Source organism: Mya arenaria, chromosome 12 (assembly GCF_026914265.1).
Source record: "Mya arenaria isolate MELC-2E11 chromosome 12, ASM2691426v1".
NCBI classification, from domain to species: Eukaryota; Metazoa; Mollusca; class Bivalvia; order Myida; family Myidae; genus Mya; species Mya arenaria.
Genome location: NC_069133.1, coordinates 23,670,472 through 23,687,825, shown reverse-complemented (window position 1 = coordinate 23,687,825; position 17,354 = coordinate 23,670,472). Strand labels below are relative to the sequence as shown.

Below are 17,354 nucleotides of genomic sequence, written 5' to 3'. Positions count from 1 at the left end.
AATCCCTTTACTCATTTTACCGCTGGTATGGGATTAATGGAAACACACTGGCATTTTTGTTTTGGAATCAACGCAACTGAATACCCAAGAACCCATTTTGGATATGTATGATTCATCTGCTTTTTACATATGTAAAAAGCAATGGCTGTCATTATATCCCTCATAAATTATTCAAATAACCAGGCAAAACTGAGACACAATACCCCAGCAACTGTATCACATTTATTTTCATAAACAAACACTAGCTCTATAATCAGACATCTAAACACTATATATATATAAATAGTAGGTTTGTGTAGAAAACAGAACATTTAAGCATCCTTCAGCTTCCCATGCAGAGATTAGTTTTCTTATTAACACTTTCTGACATTAAATGCATGTGGTGGAAAGTGCAATGCCTGACTTTGATAAATATAATGGAATCAATTAGGCTAGTTCTCTAATAATGTTCAATTCAGATGCCTTGTGATCCGTCATCACATTCAATTTTGGTACCAATTTAAAGATGATTGTTTAGTGTTTACTGATAATTTATAAGTGAAATAAATGGCAAAAACATACAATACACATGAAACTATTTCAGCTTGTATAGTTGTTCTTTGTTTATATTAAAACTGAAATCTGACATAAAATTAAAAGTTCAAAAAAGTTTGATACATTTTAGGTAGACTTTTTAAATTTTCTTTCCCTGAATGAAAAGCCTTTTAAATTGATACCAAAGTTATATTGGGACACCAAGCATCCAAAATTCCCATATTTGTGTGTGTATCTTACACATTTACAATTTTTTAGTAAAAAATTAATCATCTCCAATGATAACTCATTCACATACATGGACTTCAATACATCTGACTTAAAGCTATTCTAATATTAGCAGGTATGTGTAACGTTCTGGTTGTATGTATATAACTTAAGACAAACATGGACAAGACATTTATTAAGGTTCAAATACTTTCAAATTGCGATACTGTATATTTCATAACAGTCCATTACAATTAAATAAAACTATCGCAGCTGACTGTTCATCTCCTCCGGGCCATTGCCTGAAAATAAAACGTACATGTTATATTCACAATGTGATATTTAAATATTTAAATTTATTACTTCTTATATTTAGAACACAAATTTATTTTTTTATACTTGTATCATATAATACTATTATATTTATTTGATAGCGAGGTAGTTTTCACAATTGCATATATATAAAAGTATAAATATGTTTTAATGTTTTCGTAGTTAAACCCAAATGCTCATCCAATAAAAAAATATAACCCAAGGCAGGGACCTTGTTTATGGGTTAGTGCCCGAGGGGGGAAGGCAATTATTTCATAAAATGTGGGTGGGTGTCTTTTTCGCTAATTTCGACCCCTAAACGGCAAATTTGCTTCTGAACGGGGGTAGTATAATCTACAAGTGCCTTCACCCTGTGGGTTATATGTTTAAATGGAATAGCCCTAAGGGTCACTGGGAACATTTACCATATTTATTTAGCACTATTGTATACTTTTTTGTAATTTTGACTTATGGAAGTGTTTATATGTTTGCACTTGTCGTTATTTCAATATTGGTCTATGCAATTTTGGTTAATAATCTGTGGGGTGAAAGCGAAAAGGTTCTATCTTCTTCTTTCTTTGATGTCACTTAAAACCTTTTCACATTCACCCCTCGATATTTGCTCTGTTCTGTTCCATTAAAATCCCACATGCTTTTGAGTAAGATAGACTGCCAATCTAAAAACTCTAGGAGTCCTCACTGGCTTAAATTTTGGAGTCATGAACTACTGCCACCAATTTCTCTAAAGTTCCTAAGTGTAACAAGCATAAGTAGCATATTTCATTAAACCAAATTTCTTTCTTAATTCTGAGATAATTTCCCTTAAAAGTCCAAAATGTTAACATAACACGTATAGTTTATACCAAAACAAAAATAGTGTGCTTAGCTATATACTATTATAGTGGACTTTTTTGAGAAACAGGTGCCTGGATTTGAACTTGTAGTGAAAACCCTGGTCTAACAAACTCACCTCTTTCATGGAGCTACCCAGCTGTGCAGGGGACATGGTGACGAGGACGTCAGCAGCCCGTAGAGCCTCTATCTTCTCTTCTGCACCACCCTTTCCGCCTGCGATAATTGCCCCAGCGTGCCCCATACGCCGGCCCGGGGGAGCTGTCAGACCAGCGATGAACGAAACTACTGGCTTTGCATTGGGACCCTGAGAAAATAGGATCAAAACAACCTTTGCATTCAAAGTGAAAGGATTTTTGAAAATGTGTGAAATGTCAAATTGTAGTTGAAAAATGGGCATCAACCTGGTTTTGATGATTTATTTTTTAATCGTGAAAATGGCAAATGGTTTATATAAACCATGCGATATTAAAAGCAAAATCATATGTGTTTCTTCGTATATTTCATGTTAATAAAAAAACTATGTAAAATTTGTTGATGGAATTTTCTTATTTTCTACACAATTCAACTAAGTTGTTGTTTGTTTTGAATTGCATATTGCACATACATATTGATCCTTATATTTTTATATCATTCTACAATGCTATATACCCTACCCTATTGTTGTTTCGAAGGTACTCTGCTGCCTTCTCTTCAGCCTGTCCTCCAATCTCTCCAATCAACACAATACCTGGGATATACAACCATCATCTCATTTACATATGGTAACAAGCTTGACGAAATGGTAATGCATGGTATTTTTATTCAAATTAAATTTACTTGTTTCTAACCTTTTCATATATCTTATATATATATGTATTAACTTAACAATATTAAATTAACAGTCACATTGGCCGGCTTTCCAACACAAAGCACTTTTCATACTTAAAATTGAATGAGAAATCTTGGAAAAAAATAAATAATTTCAACTGTAGATCAGTTTGCAACAACAGATGTTTGTAAAAAACGATGACCCCTGAGCGTTACTTTGACACAAATATGTTAAAAATTAGATAAAGATGTTCTAAAATGATGCCTGACCTTCTGTCTCTGGGTGCTGCAAGAAGACCTCCAGACAGTCAATAAAGTTGGTTCCATTGAAAGGATCACCCCCAATACCCACACACAGTGTCTGGCCAAGGCCAGCTAATGTGGTCTGGTGTACAGCCTCGTAGGTCAGGGTGCCTGACCTTGATACAATACCTGGGGGGAGGGAGAAAACACATGGATTAGTAGATATAAGTACATTGTGGACACATTACGAACTAATGTATTAATCTGCTATTTGAGCATATATATTTGAGCATAAAGATTAGTATTTTGGCAACTTTATCAATGAGATGCACTCAAGTTTGTACTCCTGGTATGAAGAATGGGTCAGGTACAATCATTATATGGGTAGGTGTGCGAGTGTATTTGGGTGACTTGGGTTGTATTTATATGTTCTTTTTACACAATACATAGGAACAAAGTTTCATTTGACATTGATAATGACTACAAAACAAAGGCAATCACAATATCTGAACCTAATTTCCTTGAAAAACTTACAATCTAAACAGCACTTCCGTTAGGAATTTGAAACTTGATGTATGAGCTTCCTATTAATTAATTTTGGAAGTTTTAAACTGAAATGAATCAAATAATTTGCAACTTCAACTTGCCAAATTCACAGACTTATATGATAATGATTAATTTTACTAAAAAACAGTTAAACTGATTGAATTGTGACCATTAAAGTAATATTGACAAATGGTTTTCTATGTTATTTTGTACTTCCAAGCCTTTAACTTTGGAAGTTTTCTTCAAAATTATGGAAGTTTTTGTACTTCCAAAGAATCAATTGTGGAAGTTTACCCATTTCTAGGGAGTAATATACTTCCAAACTTCCTTTAACTGTCTAAAATGCAAAAGTTTCAGAAAGATGCAACGCTGAGCCTAAGAGTGATTGTAAATGTCCTACTTATCCATTTAAATAAACAAGCTTAAAGTATAGACAAAATCAATAGATATTCCACAAGACTACAATAATAAACCAAACAAGAGCATGCCTATTTTTCCTTTCTGATGGATGTGGCCCGGCATGATACCGATCTTACACTCTCCAGGCTGAAAATAGATATTAACAGTGAAAAATTTACTGTACAAGTTAGCTTCTGTTGTGGGATTATGATTGATTAATAAATGATACAATGTATATTTTAGCTCCCATGGGATTTGAGCCAGATTTTTAAAAAGAACAGGGAAGGGTGCTACCCAAAAAGAACAAGGTGCAGCACACTTTCAAAACCATTTAGCTACAACCCTAGCTTCCTTTTTCAAACAAAACAAGAGCTGTCCCAGTAAGTGAGAAGCCCCCCCCCCCACCAAAAAAAAGTGCCATCCAGTTAAATAAGTTATACAGTAACCTACATGTAGAGCTTTCATAAACTATGATGGTAGCCCCAATTATTGTTGACATTACGTGTGGACATGTGATGCAGTGAGAGGTAGGGGACTTGAACCCAACATGCTGTTTTCATGTACCAGACATATGTGCAAAGTATACTAAAATTACCTCTGTGCATGACAAATTTACAGCCTGTACACTGCTATTCTTATCTATATTCAATCATACAGCATTCCATAACGGTGTGACCTTGACCCTTGAGGAAGGGATGAGGGTCTTGCAAGCAACATGTCATCTTTATTTACTTAACACATGTGCCAATTACTTTTAAAATCCCTGTGCTTGACAGAAATACAACCCAGACAAACTACTATACTGGATATGCATAAATGCAGCATATCTAAATGATTATACTATGAATGTATGTGACCTTGACCCTTGAGGTAGGTTCACGGGTCTTGCAAGTGACACATTGTCTTTATGTACTGAACATGAAAAAATCCCAGAAATCCCCTGAAGATTAACACCCCTGCATATGAACCAATGCTTGATTTTTTAATATATCCTCGAAAAGTTAATTATACGAAAAGCGTATGTACAACCAGTCTTTAAAATACAATATAACCTCCAATATAAAAGTGGTTAAAATTAGCACAGGCTCCGCATGGTAATATGCTTTCCAGACTTGGTCGAATTCTGATCTTAAAGGGCAAGGCTTTGCGAAAATTTTGAAGCCAAGCACAAGTATTAAAATTTGGGTGTACAAACTCATAATTTAAGGACTAGGATTTTAGCTAGAGGGTTATGGAAGGGTGCTGCACCCTGTCCATTTTTGGTAGCACCCTTTCTACCTTCACAGAATTAATGCTTAAGATAATAAATAAAATCTTTATTTTGAATTTAAAACTTAAAATACAATTATGAATTCATACAAACTTGACATATTTGGCATTTCAAACCTTTTATTACTTCTAATACGCACAATTCCTACATTTTGTGAAATTCAGTAAGTTCAAATTAATCACAGCCAGACACAATGGGCCCTTTTCTACCTTAGCACCCGATCCTTTTCCTACATCACCCCATTCTTTTCCTACATCACCCCATTCTTTTCCTACAGCACCCCATTCTTTTCCTACAGCACCCCATTCTTTTCCTACAGCACCCCATTCTTTTCCTAAAGCACCCTGTCCTTTTCCTACAGCACCCCATTCTTTTCCTAAAGCACCCTGTCCTTTTCCTACAGCAACCCATTATTTTCCTAAAGCACCCCATTCTTTTCCTACAGCACCCCATTCTTTTCCTACAGCACCCCATTCTTTTCCTAAAGCACCCCGTCCTTTTCCTACAGCACCCCATTCTTTTCCTAAAGCACCCCGTCCTTTTCCTACAGCACCCCATTCTTTTCCTACAGCACCCCATTCTTTTCCTAAAGCACCCCGTCCTTTTAAACTCCTGGCTTAAACCAAGATCTGTTTAATCTTTAAGCAGGGATTCCAATGCAAAATTTGTAAAAAAGAGGAAACCAGTACAAAATCACATTATTCCTAACCCATTTATATATACAAACAAGGGCCATAATCCTGAAGAGCCTGGCTGGTTATAGAACTTTGCCAAGAATATATACCAACAAACATTTATAGTAGCAAGTTTGGTGAAATTCGGATAAAAACTGTTCAAGTTTGAGAGTAGACAAAGCTAAAATGGCCAATTTTGATAAATTCAGGGGGCCATAACTCTGGAGTGCCTAAAGCGATTAGGCTGGTTATCGAACTTGACCTAGATATTTCACCAACAAACACTTTCATGAAGTTTGGTGGAAATTGGATGAGAAATGTTCAAGTTAGAGAGCGGACAAAGCTAAAATGGACAATTTTGACAAATTCAGGGGGCAATAACTCTGGAGTGCCAAAAGCGATTTGGCTGGTTATTGAACTTGACCGAGATATTTCACCAACAAACACTTTCATGACGTTTGGTGGAAATTGGATGAGAAATGATCAAGTTAGAGAGCGGACAAAGCTAAAATGGCCAATTTTGACAAATTCAGGGGGCCATAACTCTGGAGTGTCTAAAGCGATTTGGCTGGTTATCGAACTTGACCTTGATATTTCACCAACAAACACTTTCATGAAGTTTGGTGGAAATTGGATGAGAAATGTTCAAGTTAGAGAGCGGACAACATTGTGGAGCCGCCCGCCCGCCGCCCGCCCGCCATGGGTGTTCCCATAATACGGCCAACGTAAGATGGGCGTATAAAAAAATCATTTTTGAATAGATCAGATAAAGGCAACCATTTTGATTTAATGGTTTTGAGGCCAAAAAAGAGGAAATCAGATGAAAAGAGGAAAATTGGCATCCCTGAATTAAGCCGTAGAATTACCTTGATGATACCGGGACAGTTGGGCCCCAGCATGCGGGTCTTATTCTGTCTGATCAACTTGTGCTTCACACGAACCATGTCCTGCTGGGGGATTCCTGCAAGTCAACAAAAGGTTTGAAACCTAAAGGGATATCACTTTTTATGAACAGCAAAGTTTATGCATAACATATTTTCCTCTGGTTATTCAACATTCTGACAGTTTACTACTTTCAAGGGAATGGTGGCAGACCCTTGATGGGGGAAAAATAGCATTGTTTTGGCAAAAAGGCGGAAAATACTAATATGATTAATATAATGTTAAACCTCTTTTCAAACCTTTATTCAAAAAACCTGAGATCATATTTATGAATGGCACTATATTGCTACATTTGCTAAATGTCTTGAGGTCAATGCTCCTAAATACAAAGCAAGAAACGCCGCAATGAGACGAAACCAGGTTTTTAATGATTGACAGAAGAACTTCAGCCTGTGTCTGGTTTTCTATTTTTAGTAACAGTGACCTTGACCCTAGGGACCCCAAATGCAATCGATTGAAAGGTATCCATAAACTCTTCCTTTATACCAAGTTGGGTCAGGATATGTCGACCCTAACTTAAGTTATTCAGTTTCAACCGTGTTTTCTATTTTTAGCAACAGTGACCTTCACCTTGAATCTAGGGACCCCAAATGCAATCCTATGAAAGGTATCCATAAACTCTTCCTTTATACCTGATTTGGTCAAGATATGTGGACCCTGACTAAATGAATTCAGTTTTAACTATTTTTCTATTTTTAGTAACAGTGACCTTGACCTTGACCCAAGGGACCCCAAATGCAATCCTATGAAAGGTATCCATAAACTCTTCAAATAAACCAAGTTTGGTCAAGATATGTCAACCCTTACTTAAGATATTCAGTTTCAACCATTTTTCTATTTTTAGTAACAGTGACCTTGACCCTAGGGACCCCAAACACAATCCCATGAAAGGTATCCATAAACTCTTCCTATAGACCAAGTTTGGTCAAGATATGTCAACCCTTACTAAAGTTAATTCAGTTTCAACCATTTTTCTATTTTAAGTAACAGTGACATTGACCTTGACCCTAGGGACCCCAAACACAATCCCATGAAAGGTACCCATAAACTCTTTCTATAGACCAAGTTTGGTCAAAATATGTCAACCCTTACTAAAGTTATTTAGTTTCAGCTGTTTTTTATATTTTAAGAAACAGTGACCTTGACCTTGAACCTAGGGACCCCAAACGCAATCCCATGAAAGGTCTCCACAAACTCTTCCTATAGACCAAGTTAAGTCAAGATATGTCATCCCTAACTGAAGTAATTCAGTTTCAAACGTTTTTCTATTTTTAGTAACAGTGACCTTGACCTTGACCCTAGGGACCCTAAATGCAATCCCATGAAAGGTCTCCATAAACTCTATATATAGACCAAGTTTGGTCAAGATATGTCATCCCTTACTAAAGTTATTCAGTTTCAACCGTTTTTCTATTATTAGTAACAGTGCTATTGACCTTGACCCTAGGGACCCAAAACACAATCCCATGAAAGGTACCCATAAACTCTTTCTATAGACCTAGTTTGGTCAAGATATGTCAACCCTTACTAAATATATTCAGTTTCATAGGTGAGTTTGACGCCGCATGGCCGCCCGCCCGTCCGAATTTCACTACGTGAAAACCTGGTTAAAAAAGAGGGGAATGGGGACAAATTTCGCCCGCAGTGCCGAAATCATCTCTGACATTGTTATAATAAGTATCAATAGGCGTAGCAAAAAAGGTGTTTGTTTTCATGACCCTTACCTATTGACCCAAAAATTAATAGAGGTAATCTAGTGAGCATGACCAATGTGCATAACAAGTTTGAAGACTCCGCATAAAATGATTATTGTTCGAAAACAAAATTGTGACAACGACGCAGACAAAGTCATTCCATTGAAAACAACTTGGGATGTATGCTGGTACATCAGTTAAAGTAGTTTGTAACATATTAAATAATAGTAGTGTTTTAACATGTATTTTGTATTTAACTAAGTTTAAATTGTTTGCCAGTGAAGTGTATAATTGCATTACGTGATTTACTCTCAGCGTAGTTAAACTGTATAGATTTTTGACATTGTTAACCATCCATACCAATAAGAGGTTGTTTTCGATGAAAGAGTTCCTAATGGCTCTGAAAGCGCCTATTGAAAAAAATAATGTATGTAATAAAAATTCAGTTACCCCGGTAAGCAAGAAATGTTTTCAGACATACCCAGTATAGGTAGCTTTGACAAAGCCCTTTGTGGTAACAGAATCTACATGGATTGGATTGAGGGAATAAATATTCAAAAATTTAAATACCTTCAGTGATAACAACAACAAGTGGAACTTCAGCATCAATGGCGTCTTCAATCGCTTTGGCAGCAAACTGTGGCGGTACATAGATCACAGATGCATCAGGGTTAAGTGCCTCCTTCGCCTGGATGACAAAAGTGAAAGTTTAGTGATGCTATAGTTTGGCATTGAAGCTGCACTCTCACAGAATGCCAGTTTCGATAAAAAAAACAGTTTCGATAAAACAAAATTGTCTCAGAATCTGCTGTCTTTGGCCTCAATGCCTCCAATTCAGTCATATAACTCACAATAGAACTCATCTCAATTATTTCAAAAATATCCCAAAACTGCAATTTCTTAGCGTTAGTAATGCTTTTATCCAAATAACAGTGTTCGAAATTCGCGGTAGCCTGATAGCCCGAGGCTACCAAATTCCAGCTGGGGCTACCGATTTTCCACAGAAACTAGCCCGACCGGGCTACCGTTTTTTCCTTGTGATTTAAAAAAAACACCTGCCAATTAAACGTGTTACGCATCGTGTTTTTTATACGCAAAGCCTTATTATTCAAGAACGCGTCCTTCAAGGTGACTGGAGTGACAACGGCGTAGTCGGATTCGCCGAAATTTACGATGATAAAAAAACTAATTGCTCTGCTATTCAGGACTCAAGCCATGTGCTCAATGTTTGTTTATTTAATCAATGAATATAAGCACATGTCAAAATTAATTAACGCCCAAAGTGACAAGTAATTATCGATCAGTTTCTAACCAGTAACTGTGTCTAATAGCAGCAGTCAAACTCTATGACGTCATTTAAACTCCGCCCATTATGTAAATGAACGGATAAAGTCGGCAGTTTTTGACAACAACAATGGCTATGAAAATCAACAGCTAAAATAGCAATATCAACATTGATATTTTGTTTATTTCATTTAAATATATTTTATTTATTAGCTAAAATAAAAAGATATTTAAGTTTTTAGTGCGAACAGAACATAATCATTCTACAAAAGTTGTCTGAAATGCGGAGGAAACAGGTGCCCGCTTACTTCCTGACAAATTTAAAGTGAAAGGAGAACTGTCGGATATAGTTAACTCGTTGTCTGTGTACAGTACAGTAGGGTTCTACATGTTGTATTTTATACCTTTGAATAGCTTTGCCATTAATTTTTAAAGAACAATTATAGGAATATTGGTAATATGAACATCCATATATTTTTGTTGTTACTTCTGAAACTTGAAAGTGAAACAGAAAGTTGAAAAGAGAAAAATGTCATTGCACAATCGCTGGTGCATATCGGATTTGACAAGGCTGCATTGGATAACAGAACTTACAGTACATGCATAACTCTTTCCATTAAATAAATGACATGTTCAGAAAATATTTTTCTCTTTTTTCTCGTAATACCTTTTTGAAAACTTTATTAGTTACTGAACTTTTGATGACTACACTAATATAAGTATGACTATAATTTATTATTGACACATTGTTCAGATTGGGGAGCATTTATTGAAACTGTATGAGCGTGCTAGATCACAGGGGAGTATCACGTGATCACTATAGTACATTGGCCGTACAAGATGGCGAAATATTCGACCGCATCAACACATAAATTCGGCGTTTACGGATGGTAAATATTAAGGTAAGATCTTTAGAATAAGCGCAGAGTACCCGCATTGTAACACAGTTTACTCGCGTGTGTTTTGTTTTTCGAAGGTTTGCTTAGTTTAAGTCTGAAACTCGATACAGATTTTATTTATGTGAGTACATTGTCCGTATCAGTCTGATTTCCGTGTGTTTTAGCGCAAAAAGCAGGAATATGAAACAAAAGTCTACAAAATATTGATTAAATTTGCAAATATTTACTTCGTTGTATGTTTCAAGTGATAGTTCCGTGTTAAACAAAAGTTCCGGACAATTTTCAAAGCGAGTACATTGTCCGTACAAAATATTTATAAGTACATTGTCCGGACGATTTTTTAATTAACCTATAAGTGACATTTGCATTACTTTTTCTTTATTATGAAATATTTATGAGTGCATTGTGCGAACGATTTCATGCTTAAAGCATTTCTCATTAATAATTTTAAATTGTTCCCTTCTTTGTAGATTATGCTGCACTACAAGTCTGTCCAGCCTACTTAAAACGCTTTCCAGACGAGTTCTGAAATGAGTCGGATAAATATTTCGTGTAAGTAAGCACTATTTTATCTGTTTATCATTAAATTTCTTCGATGTGTATTTTAGTAGAAATATTCCCTATTATAATAAACCCCTTTACCTCTTTAAACAACTTTCGCTGTGCAAAGTGAACGGAGAACACTTATTGTATGATATTAAATGTACTATGCATTTTAATTATAGTATAATATACATACAGTAAGAAAACAGTACAAAACATGCTCTAGTATTTAAAGTTTATAAATATATTATACCTCCATCCAATATGTCAAGTTATTGAAACGATGCTTAATTAAGAATAATTCCACCGTCTATGATTTGCATACTCATTTGTGTTGCTAATTTAATGTATAGCACGTGTAAATCCATGCCATCTATTAAAATGATTTGTATTAGTTCGTCTGTTTGTGGGTTGAGAGTCTGGCTGTTCGTTGACTGCGAATTCTTAAGAACCGGTTATATATTCAGCCAAACTTTGGTACACATATTGCACGATATAAAGTGTACAAGTATACACATGTCCAACAACAACATTTACACTTCTACATTGTTTTATTTACGTTTATTTTTCGACTTTGAAACAACATACCAGGGTTATCGTTCGCTCTTGTTTAGTAAAACGATGCATAGGCGTACAATGCTTTGCATATGTAAAATGCACGTGTCACTTATAGGTTAATTAAAAAATCGTCCGGACAATGTACTCATAAATATTTTGTACGGACAATGTACTCGCTTTGAAAATTGTCCGGAACTTTTGTTTAACACGGAACTATCTCTTGAAACTTACAACGAAGTAAATATTTGCAAATTTAATCAATATTTTGTAGACTTTTGTTTCATATTCCTGCTTTTTGCGCTAAAACACACGAAAATCTGACTGATACGGACAATGTACTCACATAAATAAAATCTGTATCGAGTTTCAGACTTAAACTAAGCAAACCTTCGAAAAACAAAACACACGCGAGTAAACTGTGATACAATGCGGGTACTCTGCGCCTATTCTAAAGATCTTACCTTAATATTTACCATCCGTAAACGCCAAGTTTATGTGTTGATGCGGTCGAATTATTCGCCATCTTGTACGGCCAATGTACTATAGCGATCACGTGATACTCCCCTGTGTAAATTAGATGATCGGACTCGTTGCGGAATCGTAATGAAACTTCCAAAAATTATTCCGAACGAGTGAAATTTTTAAGTGTTTAAGTGTGGGCTAGTGAAATTGGTTTCGGGCTAGTAAAATTTCCTATCTGGTAGCCCGAATGGGCTAGTGGATTTAAAGCCGAATTTCGTACACTGAAATAAAACCTCAATTTTCAACCAAAATATGAAAAACTATTATTTAGTCATGTATCATTAAATTCCAGACATTTACACAAAAACTGGCTAATTCCACAACAAGAAAAATTGTCATAACAGTCAATCTGTGAGAGTGCAGCTTTAAGACTGTTTTCAGTAAAGTAATAAAACAATGACAGATCATAAAAACTATGCTTGGCAATTGGCCTCTAACAAATAACATTAATGCTGCTACGCAAGTAGGTTACCATATCGACTATAGTAATAATTAAACAGCCTTTAATATATATTTGTGAATGTGAAACCAATTAGGCCTAAAAAAAATATTGTTTGGTTAGGGTTACATCCTTTTCAAAAATAGGTAGGGTAGGTAGGCTTTTTATTTTATTTTTTTATTTATTTTTTTTAATAGGCTTTATATAAGAATGTCATTTTCATCATTGGAGAATGGTGTTAAAGTTATCTTTTATATAAGCAATTAAGGTTTTAAACTACATATTGAAAAGAAAAAAAAAAGAAAAAAAAAATATATTTTTTTTTTATTTTTTTTAGTTTTTCATATTTTTTTTTCAAAGTGACTATAAAAACGTTAGGGTCGGCGCCTATTCCGTAGGTAGGGTCGGGTAACCCGAACCAAATATATTTTTTTTTTAGGCCTTACTTTCATTCATCTTTGTTAAGCTGAGATGTCTGTAAGTCTGTTTTTGGCTAGTTAAGTTACAAAGTGAAAATCACTTTGTTGGTTAATACAACATGTACTACTTCATGAAATGATTGGATAAATCGAAGACAGCCCCACCTCCATGACAGAGTTGAAGACCGGTAGTCCTAGATGATGCTGTCCGCCCTTCCCCGGGGACACACCACCAACCATTTTGGTCCCATACTCTATAGCCTGCTGACTGTGGAACGTCCCCTGGGAAAAAGAACTAGTATTTAATGCATAATTAACATTGTGAATGTAAATAATAAAACTAGAGGGATTATCGAACAGGTAATAATGAGAAAGTGAACCCACAGTATATGAGTGGAACTGATTGTAAACAAACAACTCCACAAGGGAGAAATGACTATAAATAACAATGAAAAAAAGGAGAAAAGGTTTGATAAGTGCCAAAAGGAAACTTTTACAATATATGAATAAGTGATTAATTTATTTCTAGTAATGATCAAAGGCAAAGAAATATTTATATTTTGGAAATGGAAGACATTTACTATCCTTATTCCATTCTCTTATTGTCTGAACATCATCAAAGCTGATAGTATTAAGCAGATTTTTTTAATTGACTTTGGTGGAAAGTAACCAATTAATTTGTCTCGAACATAATTTTCCTGTGACATATTTTGTTCTGCAAGTGCATTACAGTATGACATGATAGTGAATCATAAGAATACGATGAATTATGATATGTAAAATAATGCTGAATATTTAAAAAGCTAAAGGTTTTCATAGCAATAAATATATATATGTGAATACTTTTTTTCACACTTGCGTCTAAAAATACTTTGAAATTTTGCCAACTTAGAACTACTAAAAAAATCCCCCTGAATACTTCCAAAAAAAATATATCCCCCTGAATTTTTAGCCTTTCTGAACAAATCCCCTGGAATGGTCTCCAGAAATATGGCATATATGAATTATTATTAGTCAAGTCTAGAAACCAGACACAAACATTTTACAGAAAATTCATGACTGACATTACATGCTGTTGCTAGCTTGCAGTTACTACTTTCACACCTGTTTTCCAGTGAAACCTTGACAGATGACTTTTGACTGCTTTGTCAGCATGAGATTTGGCCTCGTAGCTGTGTAGATAGTCCTAGATCCAACCTTCATGAGCCCTTGAAGTACAAAAAATTTAAAATCATTAATTTCTTCAGAGTTTTGAATATTATAAATGTGTTCAGACTGCCATGGAGATAAAGATAGAAGACCAAGCGTGCGCCTTTGACAGTGCTACTGTTATATCAATATCATGTAATGATTATACTGCATTTGTTCCAGTTTAATTTCATAACATCTTAATGGAAAATTGGACAATCAAACTGACATTATTCTAAAAGATTAAAAGATACATTAATTTCAAGTAGATTGAATTGGTACCGGATAGGGCCGAATTATTCACCTGAACCAATACCATTTTCAGAGCAAAAAGGGGTTCATTATCATTAATTCATTTTGGTATGTAATGGTATTATGCACCAGTCAATTGTAACCACGGCCCCCCAGGTACAGGGAATAGCAAGGACTTTGACTTTCGGTCCAGCCAAGCCCGGGTAAAATCCCCGTCTTGCAGGAACAAACTGCTGGAGAAATCCCAGCCAAATGCCCCCGCACCCCAGGGACCCTAGGTAAGGACCATTCCCCTCTATTTTGGGCGCAAAAAAAACAACATGGCATTCACCCAGCACTGTGGGGCCACCTGAAAGGTAAAAACATGGCCCATTTCCCCCGCTATACCCGGTACAAGGCCAGACATGGGGGGCCGTGTTTACAATTGACTGGTGTATAAGTAATGCATTTTCAGGGGTATCTGTTTCTTTGCAACAATTCTATTTACAGTCCCAAGCATGGTTTATCATGATTATCAAATACAATGTAATACAATTACACTTATAGAAGGGAATACAACAAAAATGCAAGGGGTGTTTTAATAAAGATCTTAGACAATCTTATTTGTAAATAGAAATTATCATAGTGCCACATTCTCTTTATTTAAAAGCTACATATTTAAGTGAATAAAAGTAGTACACCAATTTACTTGAAGAAAAAAATCAATGTGTTGCCGGTCGGTGGAATTACCGAAAATCCGAAAATCCCCGTAAATACCGAAAATCCCTTCCATTCTCTGAGGTATATAGCGTTTTCTTTAATACGCCCGGATTTACTACATTATTGTGTTCGAATGTTGTATGCCGTAATTGTTGGAGGTTGGAGAGGGGTGGGGAAGCCTGGGGAGGGTGGGGGTGGGGGTCGTGGTGACTAAAACCCGGGACCCCCTTTCATTTTACATCGAGTGTGCGAGGTGGTTTGTACGCCGGGAGTAATTACCTATTATTAGTGTCATCGCTTGTATGCCATAGTTGGTTGTAGAGAGGGGAAGGGGAGTCTGTGGAGGGGTGTTGGGGTGACTTAAACGTAATCAAAACCAACTAAGTATGATAACAAGATTTATTCATTCAGTTTCGTTTATGAAAATTGTACTGTATTGGATGACACCGCACAGCAAGACACTTAAATGTGCGATCTGATAAGACAGCAGACGGTAATAAAGATACACAGAAGTTGTGTACTTTACATGGGCTGGAGTTATTTTGTTATCGTAGATATTGATATTTAATGTTTTAACTTCAAACTAGTAATTCAATTGATATCACATATTTTTTTATTGATTTTCTGATTTTTAATATGTCGTACATTGATTGTTTAATAGCTTTTTTATTGATATTGCTTATAATTAGTTATCAGTTTATCAGGCTTCCCCACCCCTCTCCAACCTCCAACAATTACGGCATACAACATTCGAACACAATAAAGTAGTAAATCCGGGCGTATTAAAGAAAACGCTATATACCTCAGAGAATGGAAGGGATTTTCGGTATTTACGGGGATTTTCGGATTTTCGGTAATTCCACCGACCCATGTGTTGCCATTTATGATGTTAAATCAGATTTAAGAATATTGTAAGTTGCGAGTTAAAAACTTTAAATGAAACAGCCTCCAGGACAGGTGGTAAACTATCCATAAAAGGTGAGTGTGTTGAAGGAAAAATGTTAAACGTCAACAATGAACAGATAAGGATGAAATTCATAGAATCTAGCCCATCCATTTCCTGACCTTGAAAATGTTACTGCTTCTGATAAGCTTCACATTAAATGACAATGAACAAACATGGGATGCATTCAAATGCATTCAGCCCATTTAAGTGTTAAATATATTTTTAAGGTGCATTTTGAGAAATTTGGTCAATAAATCGCGGAAATGTATGACAACATCAATAATTCCAAATCAATGCCCGTGACAATTATTCCTTGTCAAGGCAAAATATTATTCGGTTTCAAACTTTGGTAAGATCAGAAAACAAAATTTGATTGTTGAAAAGTCTTTAAACAACCTTGAAATCTGGAAAATATCGTCGACGACGCCATGATGAAACCCAGCTTCTGCCCTACCTTTCTAAGGTTACAACCAACCTGATAGCAAAAGTAATTTTAGACCGAGTTGTCTACTCTTACTGGGAGCAAGACAAATCGGCCCCTTACCAAATCGGCCTACTACCAAATCGGCCCCTAAGACGTTTCGGGCCTGCCATTTCGTCCCCTTAATAAAAATGACTCGAGGCGTTTCGGCCCCTTAGTGATTTTCAACAGAAACATTTCGGCCCCTTAATTTTATTTTATTCTTTATCTTGAGTATAAAGAAAAACATTGTAGGTCGTCTTATAAATGTAAATGAGATCTGTAAATAAGCTGTAAATAAAATCTTTAATTTTACAAATAAACAAATATGCATGAAAAACATTGATATGACTGATATTGATATTGATCTTAAAATATAATTAAAATCTAAATAACTATTAACCCTGATTTTTAATATAAAATGTTAGAAAATCTAAGAAAGTTTATTTGTTATAACTGTTATTATTAATTGATCATTAAAGACGTCAAAGAAAATTTGTCTTTGAACCATGCGTTCTTTTTTGCAAGGCAAACTGTTAGTGTTGTGGGTGTAAAAAAGACATTCAAAGACGTGTGAATGAATAATTGTCTTTAATTTGTTAATGTTATTTACAATTGATTAAAGAAGATTTGAGTAATATAAACAACGTAAGTATATATAT

The 17,354-nt window shown here is 35.3% G+C and overlaps 1 protein-coding gene across 1 annotated transcript; it reads right to left on the bottom strand.

Annotated features, from left to right (window-relative positions):
• Positions 1-209: 209 nt before the first annotated feature.
• LOC128212228 (succinate--CoA ligase [ADP/GDP-forming] subunit alpha, mitochondrial-like) lies at positions 210-16,696 on the bottom strand. Its single transcript, XM_052917568.1, has 10 exons — positions 16,629-16,696; positions 14,252-14,355; positions 13,313-13,429; positions 9,054-9,171; positions 6,714-6,808; positions 3,993-4,050; positions 2,986-3,147; positions 2,562-2,635; positions 2,024-2,212; positions 210-1,043 (listed from the first exon to the last, which is right to left on the bottom strand). Exons 1-10 carry the CDS (start codon positions 16,660-16,662, stop codon positions 1,023-1,025), a joined length of 972 nt encoding a protein of 323 aa, XP_052773528.1. The 5' UTR covers positions 16,663-16,696; the 3' UTR covers positions 210-1,022.
• Between the last annotated feature and the right edge of the window lie 658 nt (positions 16,697-17,354).